Below are 20,483 nucleotides of genomic sequence, written 5' to 3'. Positions count from 1 at the left end.
ATGGTGGGGAACGACTGGATCAACAGCTACCTGGAGGCCATCCTCGACGCTGGGGGCGCCTTGCCATACACATATATGTTGCTTGACCTTTGTGGTTTTGATGCTCCTTCAGTCTTGAGAATAATCTTGTTCTTTCACTCGGCTATGTGTTCAATGAAATAATTAACTGCTTTAGCTAGTAATTATGTTCTCAGACTTTTAATGTAATCACCAAAGGTCACGTATCAACATTCCAGTTTTACATCATGTTGTTTAATTATTTGCCATCTTGAATTATTTAATACAGATTGAAGGAGAGGAAGCCTCCCGCTCATCGAAGAAACGTCTTGAGTGTGAGAAGGCCCGTCGAGATGCTGCTGCTGATTTGTCCGAGGACCTATCTGACGGAGAAAAAGGAGAACATATTAATGAATCATCTATTCACGCTGAGAGTACAAGGGGACACATGCCAAGGATAGGGTCAACTGATGCTATTGATGTTTGGGCAAATCAGCACAAAGATAAAAAGACTGTACATAGTGCTAATAAGGTATGGCTCTAATTTTGTTCTAGGGATCATATTGATCACATCCTATGTGTTTGCTTTTAGAAAGTTCAGTTATAGCGGTTTCAAATAGACACCTTTTGGTGAAGTAGGAATGATCAGAGTGACGGGTCAATGCATTATGAGTTTATGACTGTTTAAACATAGTTACCTGATTGCTCCAAATACTGTGGAGCTCCAATCCACAAAAGAGCGATTCGTGAAAGAGTAGATGGTATCTAGTGGATATGAATACACCCACTGTGCAGAGGTCATTGGTTTCCATGAAATTTTAATGGTTTAGATGCACGTGGGCCTTGCAATTTTGTTGTGTCTACCTATGGATCTGGTTTTGTCAATGTGCACAAAGTATATCCACTACACGCTGGATTGATATAGTAGCCAAGTCTCATTCATAGTCCTTGCCTTTGCACCTAAGCATGCACAGGGAGCTCAAAGAGGAGTGACGTCACATCCGTTTGTATGGCACATGCACGCGTCCTCGTCATGGGGCCCCTTGGACTTGATTTTAGGTTTTCATAATGTTAGTAGCCCATGGAAGAGTCGCTATTGATTTTTTTAGAACTACATGAACATTGTTTACATGGATGATTTTATTTTGGCATCTTCTATCGTTGTGCAGCATTCATGGTCTTATACGTGGCGAGAATATGGAGCTTGGGCGTGATTCAGATACAGGTGGCTAGGTACTTGCGTCTCCCTCATTTTCATGTTTGCGTGCTTGATGTTAGCTTCATATCTCTACACAATTCTTGCATTCCTGGTGGGTTAGCTTGTTGTTTATCTTGTTGCTAGTTGCCTACATAGTACTTACAGGTTGGTCTATATGCCATTGATGCTTGAGTTCAGCTAACTGGTTCCATAACCTGCAGGTCAAATATGTTGTAGAGCTTGCTAGGGCGTTAGGTGAAACACCTGGAGTATATAGAGTGGATCTGCTGACAAGGCAGATTTCTGCACCTGATGTTGATTGGAGTTATGGGGAACCTACAGAGATGCTGATATCAAGCGGTGTTATGAAGCCCGGATTAGAAAAACCAGAAGCCACCCAAACCTTACTAGCCAAGGATATAAATAAGCTAGTAAGCACAGTCTTGATGCAGAAATACAATACAATACTTAGGGTAATAACACACAAGGTTGAGGCGGAAGGCTCAACATTATTACAAAGCAACATCAACACACATAGCTGGTGAACATGGGACAGTGGTATAGTTGGGTTTACACACCAAGCGATAGCATACAAGTCAAGCTTTTAAGGCATAAGCTTAACTAATCTAATGCATATCGGAAGCCTCAATATAGGGGAAACAAGGCAGACTCCAAAGCCACAGGAGCCACTAACTGTGAATACTCCTACACATCGGACTCGCTAGCCAGCATCCGAAGGTTCATCCACACCCGCACCTGGCCAAATCAACAAGCCGGGTGAGTACGTCGAATGTACTTGTAATAATTTATGAACAAAAGACATACTTGCTAGTTAGCCCACACAAGTATAATATGGTACATAATAGGAGAAGACGCATATCAACATAGTTTACCATAAAATTTATATGGTCACAGGCTACTCATATTCATATGCAATGATGCCATGTCATGGAAGATACCCTAGTCATGCTTAGAACAGAAAATACGTACCCTAGTCATGCTTACTACCCTAGGAAAGCAAACACATATGCAAACACCATATCCAATGTTCAAAACATGCTTGCCTTGATCAAAAGAAGTAGAAGGTGACTCTGGAAAATCTTCAAAAAGGTTTCCTTCTCCTTTTTCTATAAAGCAAAAAGGTAAAGGACCACATAAAATCCAAAACAGCACATAAAAGTACTCAGAAAATATACAAAATAAATACTACTATAAAGTACATGAAAAATAAAAATTAACAGAAAAAGAATCACTCAAAAAGGAGTTTAAATGAGCAATTTATGAATCGGAGAAGTCTTTACCTATATATAATAATAAAGCACGGATTGAGTCTGTCGGGTTCACCGTCGCGTCCTTTTTACATAAAGGTCCATGTGGTTTTTAGTAATCAACCCGTAGTCCCTTTGTAAGTGGATCTGGAAATCCATGTAGTTTGTATATTCAACCCGCGGTCCTTAGAAAATGTATCACATGCAATCCCCTTCATCCCCTCCCCACGCACGAGCGGGCGCACCCCCGTCGCCGGCGGCAGCGCTGCCGCCTTCCTCGGCCGAATTCCACGCCAGGATTCAAACACGTTCATCTTTGTTAATGGGCTGACCAACACGTTCTTATCTCCTCCTCTATCTCACTAGAAAGAACAAGCCGACATCCACGGATCCTCCAACGAAGCGCTCAGCACCGTCGAGGTCCATGTCCTGCTGTTGTGCCGTTCAACGCCGGCGGGAGTTCGTGATGGTGTGGCGCCACCAGACGGCGGCAAAGAGTTTGCCTGACGAGCAGCGGTGGCGGGCACCGGGCGGCCAGCAGCCATTGATACAGATCTCGCCGCCTCTTTTCTTCATCACCTTCAAGGAAACAAGATTAACATCCACCAATGCACTGACACATCGATCCATGTTCCTCGATAGTGTGCTCTGCCCTCTGCTCCCTGCAACCTCTCGCTGCTGCAAGCCTCGGCAGGGGCCGCGTCTCCCCCACTGCCCCCGCGCATCTTGACGAATCTGCTGGCGGCGGCCGCAGTTTACTTGCGTTCTGGAGCTACTTGAGTGCGACGACAACTAATGCCATGTCGGGGGGGGGGGGGGGGGGGGGGCCTTGACCTTGAGTGGCTTTCTCTTCTCCACTATCCTCCTGCTCATCGACGCTACCTGCTTTCCGTCGCCTCTCTGCTGTGACCTGATGGTGTACATGCCAGATCCGTGCTCGCCGGTGGTTGGTTGCTCCGACAAGCCAGAAGACCATGCCAGGAACATCCATCCAGCAGTGAGGAGGAGCGCACATCCAGTGTGGTCAGGGGCACGCATACAGGCTGAAAGAGTTGGGATAAGATGCCTCCCCTTCCTCCAAAGTTTGTTGAGTTAGAACAGTTCTCTATTAGAGTCGTTGCTATCTATCCGTCAGTTAAGTTTCTGCCACTCACCTCTATATCCACCATGTTGATTTGCTGCAGATAGATGTGATGGTGAGGGTCGTCGTTTGACGTGCTGGCCGAGTCGAGGTGAACGCATGCAGCGAGTTCACAGCAACTCAATTTCTTCAAAAACTGTATATTGCTTTCATCTTGCTTTTTTTCTTTCACAAATACAGGTCCAGTTCTTCTATTTGTTTTTAGCTGATGTTCTTTTGGTTTTATTGACCCATCAGGATGTGATAAAAATAATTAGCAGTAATACAAACTAATGTGAGGTTTAACATAGGGGTAACTCTATGGAATTACACTTAGTAGGTAGTATTTTCTGTTGCTCTAGGATTATTATGTGGGTGTACAGACTATACATGATGATGAATTACCTGTCAGGCTGAAGAAAAGCATGTCCGAGATAAGGCCATGGAACCTTTATATGGTGCATACTAGGGACAAAAAATGCTTATGCTCTAAAGGTTTTTTAGCAGAGGGACGCCCGCGAGATCTCTTGTTGTTGTTCGGACATGGCCGCCGGAGAGAGATATTGCCTTGGTTGCGACCATCGCCATGTCATTGGAGAAGAGCGAGGCCGGGCTTAATTTGTCGGAACTGTGAGAGGTAGTTTGATTCGCATTGGTTTTACACGGCGGATAAATTCACATCCGCGCTTGACCACCATGTTGTTATTTTTGTGTTTGATGGACCTGCACCACAATTTATAGGGAGAAGCTTGCATTTCAGCAAGTCGTGTCTACCTTCAAGATGCGCATCGACAATCAATTCCTGAACAAGTTAGCAGTTTGTGACATATGCTTGGATCCTTGTGTCCATCAAGGGCATTCCCTATTGTTTGTTGGTCATCTTTGTTGAATCTGGAACTTGGTTTTTTTTTTGGCAGTGTATAGGTAGATAACGATCAATATGAGAGGGTGCTCAGCTACATATTGATCCTTGTCAATTCAGTACAAATTTACTGAATTTACAAATAGTGGTTGTTGACAGAACTTTAGCTAACAGTTATATGTACCGGTGATGTATATATATAAGCAAACACTAAATTGTTGTTGTGCACAAAGTTCTTGAGAAATTCCAGGCACTACAAGTTTTAAATGAAAAGATGCATGGTCTCTACCATGTTCAGCCTCCGCTTTATTGGACAGTCGGTTGCTTTTGGTAATTTATACCACTTATTCTCAGTCCTTCGTGTGAGTTCTGTTTTCCTTGGGCTTTTGCTTCTTATTTACAGATCCCTATGGTGTCAAGTGTACTTGCCTACAAGTTTGGTTCCACTTGGTATAAACACTGTGCTTTGCTTTCATCATAGCTGTACTCTGACTGCCTTCTGAACTATGAGGTCATCCCATGGCTGTCCACTAATCTGGTGCTCCATCTTCCTACCCTTCTGAACATACATTGCAATTTTAGCATCAATTGTCCAATCTTGCCCTGATTGTGTATAGACTGTCAAATATTTCAACAATGAGCAATTTGAAGTTTGGGAGTATGATAAATATTTTAAGTATGGATTCATTTTTGTAGAACTGATATTGTGTCGAGTGGAAATGCACAACTATATGTTCCTATTTGACCAACTGGTATTGAATATGTTGTCAACCTTCTTTAGAAAAAACTACAAACGCTAAACATTAGTGTGTGATACATATGAAAAATTGTGATGTCGGTTTTTTTAAAATATTTTTTACTTTAGAAAAAGTTTTAAACAGGCCATCGCATTATGTTTCATAGTTTTGGGGAATCTCAACTGGCAATTAACACTTCCACGCACCATAGGTTGGTTGTTTATATATTTGATGTATTAACTACTTTTCTACAATGTCCTTATAATACGTGGATGCTTGCACTGAAAACCCAAAGTAGCCTCGCTTACTGGTTTTTTGCCAAGTGTTATATACCTCAACATTATCTAAAATAATGGTTTTGAGTTCATATGTTGTAATGAGTGTTGTTGTGAATATCAGTGAACTGGAAATCCTTTATGTCAACAATTTTATTCTATTTATTCTGCCATTTTGTTTGTAGCAGAAAATATGCAATGCCCAACAATTTGTCCCCTCTGCGAGCAAGAAGCAGAGTTGATCTCCCATATCCTAACTGAATTGTTCTTTGCAGTGATGTTTGACACCATGTTCTCAGCTAATGGTCCGCTTCAGCCGCTGGCTCCACAGCCCGACGATGCCTACAATTCACGATTCCAATCAACTGCAGAACGAGTCGGCCCGGGCAAGATCAAGAATTCTGTCGACGCAGATTTCTCTGCATTGGTGGAGGAAATACACATTGAAGCAATGTATACATTGGTTGCCTCTGCATGGTTGCTTTGCTGATATTTGGTCGTAGGTGTGTAGGGTAGCTATACAATTTTTTTTTGTTTATTTACTAGGCTTTTTGTTGTACTTCTAGATCTTTTCAGAATCAGTTCTTTTCTTTGTAAGACTCACGCCACGTAGCTGCTTTTTTTCTAATACAAAAGACATCACTTGCGTTTGAGAAGAAGGGTATGTGTTTGTTTGTGATATTTAAATACCATCTGTGTTATTATTTTTTTATCGTACACTTTCTGACAAGACTGCAATGCATGAAGCAAAGCCCCATGCATAATCTCACTGAAAAGTTGAGGATTTTTTATGTCAATCTCACTAAAAAGTTTAGGATTTTTAAATGATGTGGGCCATAAGATGCATGTTTTAATCTTCCACTGGAACATAAGCTAAATTACTTGGTCTGCAGTGTCATCCTTTTTTGTTACAATGAATCTTACTAACATCACCTGACATCAAAATATATTTTTCCCGTCACATATATGAGTGCTCTCCCATTGCAATGTACTGGTCCATAAGTTAAAGACATCAAAAAATATATATATTTCCCGTTGCAACGCACGGGCATCGTCCTAGCATAGCTAAAGACTGCTCATTTATTAATTATTATTTTAGGTTAAATCTAGTTAAATAGAAAATGATTCAGCGGAAATACATGTTCCAGAATAGAAAATGTATTTTCAATCGATACAAAGCGTAAAGAGAGAGAAGAATATAATCCAGACAGGTGGGCCCCACCTGCAGTTTTCAAATTAGGCTAATTAGCGCCTAATTATAGGAGAGGATACGGCGGCTGTGATAGTGAACGACAACACGATGAGGGGTGGCAAGGCGTCCGGCCGAACGAGAGGATGCGTCCACAGCTTGGGGTGTGAAGGAGTTGGTTACCGATGACGACCCCAGCGTCGTCGCCTTCATCTCCGACGAACAGAGGCGGCGGCATTGGTTGATTTTCCTCCTTGCTTCTACAAACTTCAAATTGAAGAGCGCATCAAGTGCGGGGTACGGAGATGTGGCAACAACTAGAAAAGGAGGTTGGGGGTGGTCATAGACGACACATGCAACAAGAGAGTACCGATGACACTCTCTGCCGGAACTGAGGAACATGATCCTCCCAAGCTCGATGAGGTGGCAAGGAGGTCGAATGGTTTTAGGAGAAAGGTTTTGGAGTGTGTTTCAAGACTCGGGGTCGCTGTTGTGGTTTTGTCATGGCAGATGTCTTCATGATAGGACTAAGTTGTGAGGCCATCGCTGCTAGGTGATGACTTGGATGGGGTTGATCAGGAAACGAGAGACACGGGTTACCTAGGTTTGGCTCCTCATGGGGGAGGTAAAAGGCTACTCCTGCTTGATTGATATTGATGATGATGATCTCGGATACAAGGATGCTAATTCGCTACCAATGACTCGAGAACTTCTAGCCTTGGTTGTCTCTCAACCTGTCCTTTGGACGCCCCAGGAACCCACTTTATATAATAGCCGGGTCCTTGGGGTTTACAATAGGTTTTCGGGTTCTACACATAGTTGGAGTCCTACTCTAAGTCTTGTAAACCTTTTGTGTCTTGCAAGTTAAGTGGACTCCTTCTGGTGTTGGGACTCCGGGTCTTGTCGGGTCCACTCTTCATAGGCCAGGTCTTGATCTTCCTAGCCGGATTCCTTCCAGGCTCCTAGCCCAAGGAGACCCTGCCCATATGGCGCCCTGGATGACCCGGTCATGGGCCTTCTAGTCTAGCCGGGTCATGTCTTGGACTGCCGGGTGTAGCCGTGGGTAATTCCCCCGATAGTCGCCTTATATAGTCTGAAGCGAGATGGCCGGTGAACTCGTCTCACGGCATAGTGAGCATAGGAGGTTGAGGGAAAGGGAGCGGGGAAGGCGATGTCTGCATGTATCAGGGGAGTAGACTCAACCTCCCTATGGGATACCTGGGTATTCATGACGTTGAGGTTAAGAATAATGCCCTCCTCGGTACGTGGTTGTTTAAGCTGCTGACGGAAGATGACGTATGGAAAACCCTCCTAAGGAGAAAACATGTATGCTCAAAGCAGTGTCCCAAGTATATTGGAAGCCTGGGGACTCACACTATGGGCTGGTCTAATGGCTACGAAGAAATATTTTCTTTGCTATGGGTCCTTCTCTGTGAAGATGGCATGGAGATTAGATTCTGGGAGGAGAAGTGGCTAAGTAATTTCACTTTCCGGGAACAATATCCAGCTCTATATAATATTGTTCAATACAAGGGTGATACTATCGCCATGGTTCTGGAATCCTCTGAATGTGATGTTCAGATAAGATTTAATAGACCCCAAACTTGCATCATGGAATGATTTGATAAATCGCCTCGCCATGGTACATTTATCACGTGGAGTCGATGAATTTCGGTGGAATCTAAACACGAGTGGTGAATTCTCGGTAGATTCAATGTATAGAGAGTTGATCCAATCTGATGTGTCAGTTGATAATAATAAGAAGAAGATCTGGAAGATGAAGATACCACTTAAGAATAAAATCTTTATGTGGTATCTTCGTCGAGGAGTCATTATTATTAAAGATAACCTTATTAAGAGGAATTAGCATGGAAGTACGCAATGTGTCTTTTGTCATCACGACGAAACAATAAAACACTTGTTCTTCCGTTGTAAATTAGCTTGTTCTATATGATCAATCATCCAAATAACTTCTGGCATGTATCCTCCATGTAGTGCTGCTAACATTTTTGACAACTCGTTACATGGGATCGATCACAAGTTTAGAATTCTTATCAGGATGGGAGTGCTTGTTGTTATTTGGTCGCTTTGGATATGTAAATGATAAGATTTTCAACAAAAAAACAAGTTCTCTTATGCAGGTTATCTACTGGTGTACCGGTACGCTTCGTTTATGGTCGTCTCTACAACATGTGGACAATCCTTCAGTTTAGGCGTGTACATGCTTGTAGCAAACGGCAAGGGATAGTTTTACCCAACATGGATGAAAACATGATCTTACGATTGGCCCTCCTTCAGTTTAGGCGTCATACAGACTCATGTTTTCTTGTATTTCGCCTTTGTTTTTGTTTTTTTTAGCTTGGACTTGGTTTGGTTGTGTGCATCTCAGTTTTGTAGAGGCTAGGTGTAATGCTTAAACCATTACGTAATAAAGTGTCCTTTATCAAAAAGAGTTCGTATAAGAATTAAATTAGAATATCACACAAAATAAAAGAAACAATAGAAAGGCAAAAATAGCCCTGAAAACTTTTCTTTGAAGAGGAAAAGAAGAAAGTAAAATAACACTCCAAAAATGGGGCGTTACAAACACTACTGACCTGGCCGGTGCATGATCATTCTCATTCAAAGTTGGCAGCACTTCTGTCTTCGAAAACAGAAGGCTGTGATGGCTCACGCCGGCTATTCCTTGCTGCTCCAGAAAATCTAGGTGCTCCCTCAGTGACTCATCCCTAGACGGAAGATACAGTACATGGAAACATATTATGACCAGGGAAACAAAATTAATTAACACAGGGAAACAAAATTAATTAACATGGAATTGCCAGTGAACTATTGATATATCAGGGATCATGTCAAGAAGCTCCCTAACCAGCTAGCAAATTCAATCCGAAACTAGCAGATGTTCGATTTCTGTTTAATACGCCATTTCTGTTTCAGAAAAACTGAAACTGCAGGACCGAAAACTCGCTCCCGTGCTGCTCCCGCAGCTGCACCGGGGCGCCCAAATCCAGCCACCGGGGGCCTCCCCTCGCCGCCGCCGGAAGGCATCGCCGGGCAAAGCCCGGGCTGCGGCGGTAGCGTCAGCTGTTTTGGAGGACTCGGCTGCAAGCTTCAATGGCAGGGCTCCGGCCAAGGTGTGGTGGGGCTAGTTCTCCCCTGAGGCGGACATGGGCTAGCATCATCGGCTGCTACCGGCGGAGGTGCGGAGGCACCAACTCAGGGGGTTTGGAGCGGGGGGCTGGGTGCCCTGATCTCGTACGTGGCTTGAGTTGGCGGCTGATCTGCATGGCCTTTCGCTGCCACATTCAATGCAACGCCACCCAACCCTTCCCCTCCCCGCGCCACCGTCAGAGGTAGCCGCCAGGCTGGTTTCGTCTTGGCCGGGCTGCTGGTGGTGGTGCGCGAGTGCTGTCCGGAGAACATCGCAGCTTCGTTGCTAATGGCTCCTCCGAGCGCCGCGCACGGTGGGCTGCTCACTTCAGCGACAGGCGGGGCAGTGCGGTGACTGCTCTTGGTGGTGGTTAGCAGCGAGTAGGGTGGATCAGGGCTGACGCTGATGCTCGGATCATGCGCGGACGGCCTCGTATGCACGCAGCGTGGCTCCAAGGCAATGTTTGGTGAATTCATCACACTGTTTGCCTTGGTGCTCGTCGCCCTGGATCGGGAAGTGCGGCGCCGATCTGGCGGATGCGAGCTTCTGATCTAGTGGCGGCTACACTTCGCGGGGGCTCAGGGTGGACACGGTCCGATCCCTGACCGAACCCAGGTTAGGACCGGCCGGCGGCGGACCGGACCGAAGCACGTGGAGGTCCCCTTTTCGGGCACCGCACCGGACACCCAAAAGCTCGGTCTGGACCAACGGACCGAGCAACCACCTCCAGCGGCGAGGTGGTAACCATGGCGCGACGAGAGAGGGCTCAGGGCTCTGATCAGAAAGGGGAGCAGAGGGGAAGGGGTGGTGGCTCATCGCGAACCCAACGGAGGCGTCGGGGAGGCCTGGAAGGCAGCGAAGGCGACGCAATCGACGACGAAAGACGGCGGCCGGAGTCGGGGAAGGAGGATGATGGCGACGGCTTTCGAGCGAATCCGGCCGATTCGCTGCGTGGGGAAGGAGATCTCATGATGGCGGAGCTTCTTGACATGGCGCTTAGTTGCGGGGAGACCGATGGCCGTGTCGGCGAGGAGCTGTGCGCTGGACGACGGTGGCGGCGGCGCGGGTGCGTACGTGCGTGCGTTTTTTTGAGCGCCTGATGTGTTAGTGCGTGCGGGCTAGGTCAAAAACTCGACCCTAGGAGGCTAGGATGGGCTGGGCCATGTACATGCGATTCAGCAAATGCAAAAAAAAAATGTTTCCGTCCGACCGAGCGGACCGAGCCGGATGCTGTAACGGGCCTAATTACACAGCTCGGACTGGTCGATTTTTGTAGCGGGCCGGGACCGTACCGTCCGGTCCTTCACGGGCCATGAGCGGCCGCAAAGACCGCTCGCCACGTCTAGCCTGAGCGGGGGCCATGTTGATCTCCCTTTCGTTCTCCAGCTTCGACCATGTCGGCCCCTGGGCAGGCTGGCATGGGGCAGAGCTCTCTCCGTGGAGTTGGTAGTCGACGGTGGTGTTTTCGCCATCCGTGTTGGTCCTTCGGGTGGATTGTGGTGGCCACACAAAGGTCTTTGTGAGGGTTCCTCGCTCTAGACCCGGTTGTTGACTTTGGTGGGGAGATGCAAACTATGGACGATGGCTTGACGCAGAGGGATGGTTGTGTAGCGGCTGCAGTACGCATCACATGTTGCTGCTATGATCGTGGAAAAATGGTGGCGACAACACATAAGTGACGTCAATCATGGTGTTACTTGAGCACCCGGTCTCGAGTTCTGGGGTGAAAGCCTACGTCCATCCGTGTTGGTTATTCTTGGTAATGGCAATATTTTTATGTCGTTACCTTGTTGAAGGGATTGCTCGGATATGCTCGGACTGGTTTTTTAGAGTAAAAAACTAGATTCTGGCCTTGGATGGTTGGATCTGGTGATGGTGGCGCTTGAGCGTCGCTCCCTTCCTGAAGGCATTGCTATTGAAGAACATCATCGTCTGTGGGGTGTCATGAGATGGTTGGTGTGGATATAGTCATTATTGTAGTTTGCCTATCTCGGATCTGATTGATATGAGTTTTTTTTCTTCGCCTAAGCATAGCTTTGGTCTTATATGACTTTGCTATTTGCAGGCGTATTTTTTATATGCGTGTGTTGGTGTTGATTGTGTGCATCCTAACTACGCAGAAGCTAGGTGTGTGCTCATTGTGTTTGTATCCTTTCGATGTTGCAATTTGAGCCAATAAAATCTACCCTTTATCGAAAAATCTGCATGTCAAAATGTTTAAAGAAGTCCAAGGGGGACCTCGAGATTTTGATGTGTATGTTTACCCAGATAATATAGTAGGTGATGGTTAAAACTAGTTTCAGTTCATATTTAGTTAAATATGTATGGAACATCGAAAAGCAATACTGTTGACATCATCAGATTTAGTCGAACAAAACAATTGTCTTACATGTCAAGCTGCTGTTCATGCTCTGTTTGCAATTGCTTCTGCGTGGAGGAAACATCGAAACCTTGTGCTGGCAGACTGAGAAGCTCCTGAATGTCCTGAAGATACATACACATGTGATATTATCAGCCATTGTTTATATCTAGTAGGACATCATGCAATCCATGAATGATGAGCAACAATGTAATCAGGATCACTATGTTACCCTCTGGTTGAAGTAGCGTGTTTGTTCTTTCTGCTCAGTCGCTGTCCTAAACAAACCCCACTTGAAAATCTGGAAAAAATAATTATTCAACTCAAGGAACTTCAAGCTTCAGATATCATATAAAAAATAATGTCTGAGTAAAAAATGTCGGATCATATTCAAACCTGCATTCTATATATCTTTTCTTCGATGGTTCCAGCCGTCATCAAGCGGTATACAATCACATCTTTTGTCTGTCCTATTCGATAGGCACGATCGACACTTTGATTGTCAATACTGAAAAAGAAGATTGTGTTACGCAGTAAAAGAACTTGTATCTCATAAAACCAAAAGAAAGTTGGGGTACCTTGGATTCCAAGCAGGACCAACTACTATGACACGATCTGCCTTGGTGAGTGTAAGTCCAAGACCACCGACTTTGGTAGTCAGTAAAAATATTTGAGTTCCAAAATCCTCTTGGAAACCCTGGAGATGCAATTGCATAAAATTAAAGCAACATATCATATATAATTGAGTCCATGGCACACCACGGCATAAGAATATTGTGAAATGGGAACAAGAACCTTCACAATCCTTTCCCTTGCTGAAATCTTGGTGGTACCATCGATGCGAAAAAACCTGTAGCCCTTTAATGATATAGCTTCCTGTTGCAATAATCGAATGTTACAACACAGAATGTAGGTAAGCATCCACATTTAAGAAATGATGATTATAGACATACTCATCCAGAATTACATTTAAATTGAAGAGCACAACAATTTTCCTCCAAATGATCCAAAGATGACTTTAGCGGTTTAGCCACATTTAGTTTATGTTCTTTTATGCACTTGATATACTTTTTTTCTAAAAGAAATATGGCAGAAGATCAAAGATGACAAACACCACAGTCCACGGGTCATGTTGTCATACCATTTTTATCCCAACGAATTGTAATTTTGGTTTTAAAATATATATATACACTAAGAGAAATCTGCCATTCACTCAATCAGCATTGTTTATCATGTATATTAATAAACAAAAGCAACAAATGATATATAAAATTAACTCCGCTTTTTATTACAGCATATCAAAACACAGCATGAGCTACATGCAAATTATGATAACTGACATATTCACAAGAACTGACCTGAACAATGTTTAGCATTTTGCGAGTCTGAGAAAAAATTAGAACATGATGTCCCTCTTCAAGAAGATTTTTCTACAACATCAGGCACTAGCCACATTTAGTTTAAATAAACAAATATGGAGTACATTTCTGACAACTCATATGAGCATGCATCAAAGAATGTTTACCAACAAGGACATGATGAAAGATAATTTGCATGAGACTTCCAGCTGGCCGACTTGCAGTGCATCATCATCATAACCAGCAACGTTCAAGGCCATGTTTTTGAGCCTCGCCATATCATGACCATTTAACTTTCCATCCATATCTTCCATGCCTTCCAAGGTGCCCTCAGCAGCAACTTTTTTCAATATCAGTGGGTCTGGGTGATCACATATGTTCTTCAATATCTGTTGAAGAACAACAACAAAAATGAAACAAGCAGAATTTCACAAAAAGAACATTTACATCAAAAGCAATTATAAAGTAGGCCATATAATTAACAAACACATCCTGTGATATAAATATATGCTCTTTCCATTTAATTTTTGGGTGTAATCTGATAGAGAAAACATCAGTAGAAAGGTATATTTTCGTACGAATATGGGTATATTCGTGGACAGTAAACAACATCAGTGAGAAGAAATGGGTTTTAAGCCGATACTTACAGTGATGTCCAGCAAGCGAGGTCGCATTTTATTAAATATATGACTGTTCAGAAAATCTTCATATAGTTTCCTCTGCACACAAAGAAGGCAATTGAAACATTGTCATCTGCCAATTACTCAACCAGTTTCTCATCAATGACACAAAAATTTGTACCTGGTAATCTGTTAATTTCAGCCAGATGATTAGCTCATTTTTCTTAGGAAGCGTATTCTCATTTGTCAAGCTAGTAGCAAAGTACACTTCATCTTTCATACGACGCAAGAAATAAGGCTTTATCAGTTCTCTTAATTCCTGTGACGTATCAAACAAGAAAACAGAAAGTGTGACTGGTTTAGTATGACCCGTTTCAAATAATAATTCAGAAAAATAGATAACATTTCTAGAACGAAATGTAGCAAGCTGAGATGGCTTGATATAAGTGCACGACTTTCTATCTCATAGCTTCAACTAAATGCGGACGTTAAGTTAGTAAGGAATTTTAATGCAGTTTATAGACATTGCTTGTTCGCATGTCAATTTCAGAGATGAATGTACTACTTTGCTAATGTATGGATGCAATATGTGTAATACAAAACTGAGTTGATGTCCAACTTGAAATATCTGAATAAAATGGTAATAACGAAATGTACCGTGAATGTGCATGTTGGAATTTATCGAACACCATGAGATCTTACTGTACTAATATGTTGAACACTGCGTTTTTTGTCATTTCTTGGACAGAAACACAGAAAACAAGAAACAAGGCTTGTGTATCATCTTTCGCTTGGACACAAATACAAAAAAAAAAAAGACAATCACCTTGGCTACGTTTGAGCCTATGTGCTTCTCTGGATTGGTGGCATCCTTTTCATTTCCTCGATTGATATAATTTTCATACCTTTCTCTAAACCTGTCATGCATAATTTAGATAAATAAATAGTAGTGGACAATGCAAAATAAATAAAGGAACATCATTATTGCAGGAAAACAATAGAGTAAGTTTTTTATTTTGAGAATAACAATAGAGTAAGTGAATTACTCATCCCTATCACCCAGGACTTCCGGACAACAGAAATAGAAAAGAGCCCACATTTCCTGTAAGAGAATACACATATTTAATTACTTGCATTGGAAAATAATATTTGGGGGGGGGGGGGGGGGGGGCATATTAAGCATAAGCATATAGTGGTATTAAATTAGAGTAGGAGTCTTTTAGGTGGTACCTCCAAGTTATTTTGTATAGGTGTTCCACTGATGGCAATCCGATGGACACACGGTATTTCAGATATTCTTTGGAATCTTTGCGTCTTGGGGTTTTTGATTAAATGTGCCTCGTCGAGAACAACGTAGTTCCATAAGTTCCCCTCCTCATCGTCATCGACGTCATGGTAGAAGTCACCTCTTATCGTGTTGTAATATTTCCAGACAATGTCATATGTTGTCAATAGGACACCACCCTCCTGTAGAAGACAATAAACATCAGATGCAACTCATAAAAATATCTTGGAAAAACATCATATGCATTCTTTTAAATGGAACTCTGTTCAACCAAATTTAACAGTTACTAGATAAAATGGCAGGATATAAATGACCAGCGGAATTTTATCTAAGGAATTTAATGAACCTTGAATGCGTACTGGAGCTCAGACTTGCGAACATTTACGTTGGGACAAGAGCAGCTGTAAACAGATGGAAAAAAAAAAGAATCAATGAGTCCTGAATAGGTAAGTGGTGCATATGTTTATCCTACTCGCTGATCAAAAGAGATGATATGAATAGGTAGGTGGTGCATATATCCTACTCCCTGATGTTGCTTTTGAGGCCAACAAGTGTAAGTTCTCTGATCCAGTGAGTCACAAGTGTCTTTGGAACAACAACCAACACTCTCCTGATTAAACCCGAATGGAACAATCCGGCAAGGAAGGCAGAAACCTGCACGGTAAAAGTAAACATTACCAGATAATTAAATTGCAGTACGCTTAAGCGGCGAAGTAGGCGTAATCAATGGTTACAGTCCTGCGATACTACAAAACTGGTAAAGTTATAATCAATCAGATTATTCTGAAGAAAAGCAATCAAATGAACCGAATCGACTGCAACTGAGACTAGAGATTGAGATTGGAATGAAGGGGAATGCAAAATGAGTTAGCTTGGGACCCAACCTGAATGGTCTTCCCCAGCCCCATATCATCCCCGAGAATGCCACCGGTCCCCCTGCAGTGCAGAAACCAAAGCCATCTGAGCCCCTGGAGCTGGAACGGGTAAAGCATCCTGGATATCCTCGCCGGGAGCTTGTAGGGCGGCTTTTCGCTGGTGGAATCCTCCAACTCCCAGTCTCCTGCACTATTTCTTTCAGAGTCTTCCATCTTTTGTCCCGATTGACGCACAGGCATGGGCAAATATATACTACTAGTATAGATGGATCATTTATTAAAAAAAACCTTGTCGCAAATATATAATACTAGATGGATCATTTATTAAAAAAACCTTGTCGCAAATATAATACTGGATGGGTCATTTATTGAAAAAAGCCTTGTAGAATTTGACTCAGGCAGGGAGTCGAACCCAGGACACTGAATATTAAGATATGAGGTTCGTTCAACAATTTCTTTCTATTGTCTTTATAAAAAAAATTATCTGAACCTTTTTTTTTCTTTCTGAAAGGTAAAAAAACTGACCTTGGTGGATAAAACTGAAACCGTGGGCAAAAATAAAACCAATGGTTCATTTCTAATGAACTAGGGATTGTTGTTCGTGAGAATGGCTAAGACTCATTAGATAAAGAAGAAGTTCAGGTAATGTTCTGCAATAGTGGAAGGACTCATTAGATAAAGAAGGAGAGGGTTTTCCCCTCTCCTTCTCTCTGTTCTCAGGTCTCTCTCAGTTGCATTTGGTGGCATTAATTCTTGCGATAGCGACTTGAGACCACTTTCCGCAAAAAGAAGACTTGTATGAGGAACGAGGGCTAGTAGTCATGTATTGGAAGCAACCTTGAACTTTCGGCCGTGACTTATTGCTCAACCACATTACTGTATTAATTATTCCATTGCCAATTCAATCGAGCAAGACAACATTGCTCAACCACATTACTGTATTAATTATTCCATTGCCAATTCAATCGAGCAAGACAACAGATTATAACGTTCAACCACATTACTGAACTAATTATTCCGAGAAAATTATATCAACGAGAAGACTATAGATTCTCGCTCAATGATGTGTTAATTATTCCCAGAAAATTAAATCGATGAAGCCTCTGCTGCTGTCTTGTAGTAATAAGTGATTTGAACATAGTACTTCCTTTCTGTTGTTTGGAGCCCGCATGCTGTAAAGGCATCTCCGATGCCCACTCTCAAGCCGCCCGCACACACCTCGACCGTGCCATTCGGACATGTTGTGCCATCCAATGCGGACCTGTATCGGTCCGCCGAGTGGTACGGGCGTGTTTTCTCCCATAAACCGAAGACAGCCGTGGAGGGCTTTGCGGGCGGCTAGACCGCTGCCACGCCTACGTCTAATCGCCCTGCCCCACCCAAACCCCCTCCCTCGCCAGCCCGCACTTCCCGCCCACAATGGTCAGCGCCGCTTCAGAGCGTCAGTGTCACACTCATGCCTGGTCAGAGCGGTCGCGACCACTCACTGGCGCCGGCCGAGAGAGCGCCGGATGCATCGCTTCCCGGTGCACGCGGCTGCTCCGCATTGAAACGACACCATGACCATCTGTTCGTCCGTCTGTCGCCCACATTAATGTCGTGCAGTTGCCGAGGAACCTATTCTGGTGCCACCCGTCCATCCCTTTGCCGCCCGTCATTGTCATTCACTTGCTATATAAACTACAGCCTCGACATAGCCGCATTCATCCTCCTCCAGTCCCTTTCTCCTTTTTCGCACCACTCCCACCATCACCTCCTCACGCGCCAAGCTCTCTGGGATGAACTGTCACCGGAGCAGAGAAAGAGATGGCTGCCATTGCTACCGGCTGGCAAGCCGGCAGCCGGCCAGAGGTTGACGACGTCTCAATGGAGAATGCAGCCAAGGACGAGCTGGCGCCGCCCTCTTCGCTGGCACCAACAACGCCGCTGCATTGCATCATGACCATCGGTGAGGCCCGTGCCCGTTACATGCACATTGTGCGGGAGGAGCAATTCCAGGAGGCGCAGGCCGACACAGCCTACAACCTCCAGCTCCTCCAAGAGCACCAGCAGGCGGAGGAGCGGCTCAGCGCCGGCAGGGAGATCACGTCGGATGCTGACGTGGCAGAGCAGGAGGCGTTGCTCGAGTCGTACCGCTCCACCCGTGAGATTCGCCAGCGTCAGGCGGAACTAAAGGCCGCCTACAAGGAGTTCGACGAAGTGTGGGGCAAGACCGACAACGAGGCGAAGGACATCGCCAGCAGCGTCGAGGCCACACCCCGCTGCCATGACCACGAAGTTGGCACGTCCACGAGCACCACCGATAGCGAGGAAGAGTAGTGCATGGTAGGTCATCGCCGCTCGGGTCCCAAGAAGGCCACCGCTCTTCCCATCCCGTTGATGCCAAGCTTGATGGACTGAACATTTTTGGTCGATTAACCGCATGGCAACGACATGGAGGCGGACAACTTCACTTCCCGGGACTCCGGAGGCGGAGCTGGAGAGCGTCGAGGCGGAAATGGAGAAGGCAAAAAGTCAGTTCCCGGGGCTCATGTGTAACACCCTGATAGTTAAGCGACAAAAAACACACACACTAATGGTGCCATGTCATCGCAATTAATCTTCTAAACCTCACTTTGATCCAAACCGAATTCAAAGTCAAATAAAGTCAAATAATTATTTCTTCAAGCGGTAAAAAAATGTTCGCTGGGTTGTAAATATTCACTAACTAGTTGTAATGAAAGAATCAATATTTTACAAAATATTAAAATGCCCCTTAGCTATTTAAAACTAGTCCAATGGCATTTTATTTAAACCAATTTAATATAAATAAATGTGTAGAACTTTCAAATAAATTGCAACTAATTATATATGACTCAAAATAGTGCCTGCTCAGAAGCAACAAATTTATTTTGCTATTGAAATAAAATAGAAACAGTAAATGAATAAAGAAACAGAAAAAATAAAGAAAAAGAAAAGAAAAAGGGAAATGGTGAAGTGCTACTGTGCACTTCGGCCCAGCTAGCACAGTAGCCAGCCCAGCCCATCTGGCCTCCCCGTCCCCTTCCCCTGTTCACTGCGCCCCCGTGGACGCGGGGCGCCCGTCCATGGCGCCGATGGCCACGGGGCGGCCATCCGGCGCCCCCAAGTCGCCGGCACCCACCCCACCACCACCCCCACCCGCGCGCTGCTAGCTGCGATGCGGCCGCTTGCTGCTGCCACCGCCGCCGTGTGCGCGCCGCGCCGCTCCCGACCGAGCCAACCGCCGCGCTCGCCTACCGAGTTGCCGCCGCTTCTGGCCATGGGCGTGCGGTGTGTGTGTGTGTGTGTGTGTGCGCGCGCGTGCGTGTGTGTGCGTTGATAACCCACAAGTATAGGGGATCGCAACAGTTTTCGAGGGTAAAGTATTCAACCCAAATTTATAGATTCGACACAAGGGGAGCCAAAGAATATTTGTAAGTATTAGCAGTTGAGTTGTCAATTCAACCACTCCCGAAGATTAATTATCTACAGCAAGCGATCAGTAGAAAAGTAGTATGATAGTTTTGATAGTAGCAGTAGCAGCAATAATAACGGTAACAGTGATAGCGGTGATTTTGTAGCAAGTGCAACAGTAACAGTAACAGTAGCAGTAGTAACTTAGCAAGAACAATATAAGATAAATTCGTAGGCATTGGATCGATAATTTGTTAGATGATATTCATCATGTGACAGTCATAACCTAGGGCGATATGGCACTAGCTCCAGTTTATAAATATAATGTAGGCGTGTATTCCGTAAATAGTCATACGTGCTTATGGAAAGAACTTGCATGACATCTTTTGTCATACCCTCCCGTGGCAGCGGGGTCCTATTGGAAACTAAGGGATATTAAGGCCTCCTTTTAATAGAGAACCGAAACAAAGCATTAACACACGATGAATACATGAACTCCTCAAACTACGGTCATCACCGAGAATGGTCCCGTCTATTGTCACTCCGGAGTTGCCGGATCATAACACGTAGTAGGTGACTATAACTTGCAAGATCGAATCTAGAACATGGATATAATGGTGATAACATAAACGGTTCAGATCTGAAATCATGGCACCCGGACCAAAAGTGACAAGCATTAAGCATGGCAAAGTCATAGCAACATCAATCTCAGAACATAGTGGATACTAGGGATCAAGCCCTAACAAAACTAACTCGATTACATGATGAATCTCAT

The 20,483-nt window shown here is 44.3% G+C and overlaps 2 protein-coding genes across 2 annotated transcripts; one reads left to right on the top strand and one right to left on the bottom strand.

The window, feature by feature from the left end:
• Window positions 1-541, top strand: LOC147977641 (putative sucrose-phosphate synthase 4). The gene is made up of 2 exons (XM_087514494.1): window positions 1-111; window positions 287-541. Exons 1-2 carry the CDS (start codon window positions 1-3, stop codon window positions 539-541), a joined length of 366 nt encoding a protein of 121 aa, XP_087370620.1.
• Window positions 542-1,611: 1,070 nt separating this feature from the next.
• LOC125546446 (SNF2 domain-containing protein ENL1-like) lies at window positions 1,612-16,534 on the bottom strand. Its single transcript, XM_048710710.2, has 18 exons — window positions 16,304-16,534; window positions 15,943-16,073; window positions 15,766-15,820; window positions 15,365-15,601; window positions 15,181-15,236; window positions 14,961-15,051; window positions 14,316-14,453; window positions 14,162-14,233; window positions 13,682-13,903; window positions 13,515-13,586; window positions 12,952-13,032; window positions 12,735-12,853; window positions 12,553-12,664; window positions 12,389-12,457; window positions 12,187-12,281; window positions 9,244-9,375; window positions 2,260-2,322; window positions 1,612-1,951 (listed from the first exon to the last, which is right to left on the bottom strand). The coding sequence occupies exons 1-17, from the start codon at window positions 16,532-16,534 to the stop codon at window positions 2,298-2,300; spliced, it is 1,938 nt and encodes a 645-aa protein (XP_048566667.2). The 3' UTR covers window positions 1,612-1,951; window positions 2,260-2,297.
• Window positions 16,535-20,483: the final 3,949 nt, after the last annotated feature.

This window comes from Triticum urartu, chromosome 3A, assembly GCF_056163025.1.
Source record: "Triticum urartu cultivar PI428250 chromosome 3A, HENAU_Tu73, whole genome shotgun sequence".
NCBI lineage: Eukaryota > Viridiplantae > Streptophyta > Magnoliopsida > Poales > Poaceae > Triticum > Triticum urartu.
Note: the sequence above shows the minus strand (reverse complement) of the source record. Positions and strands in the feature narration are given on the sequence as shown.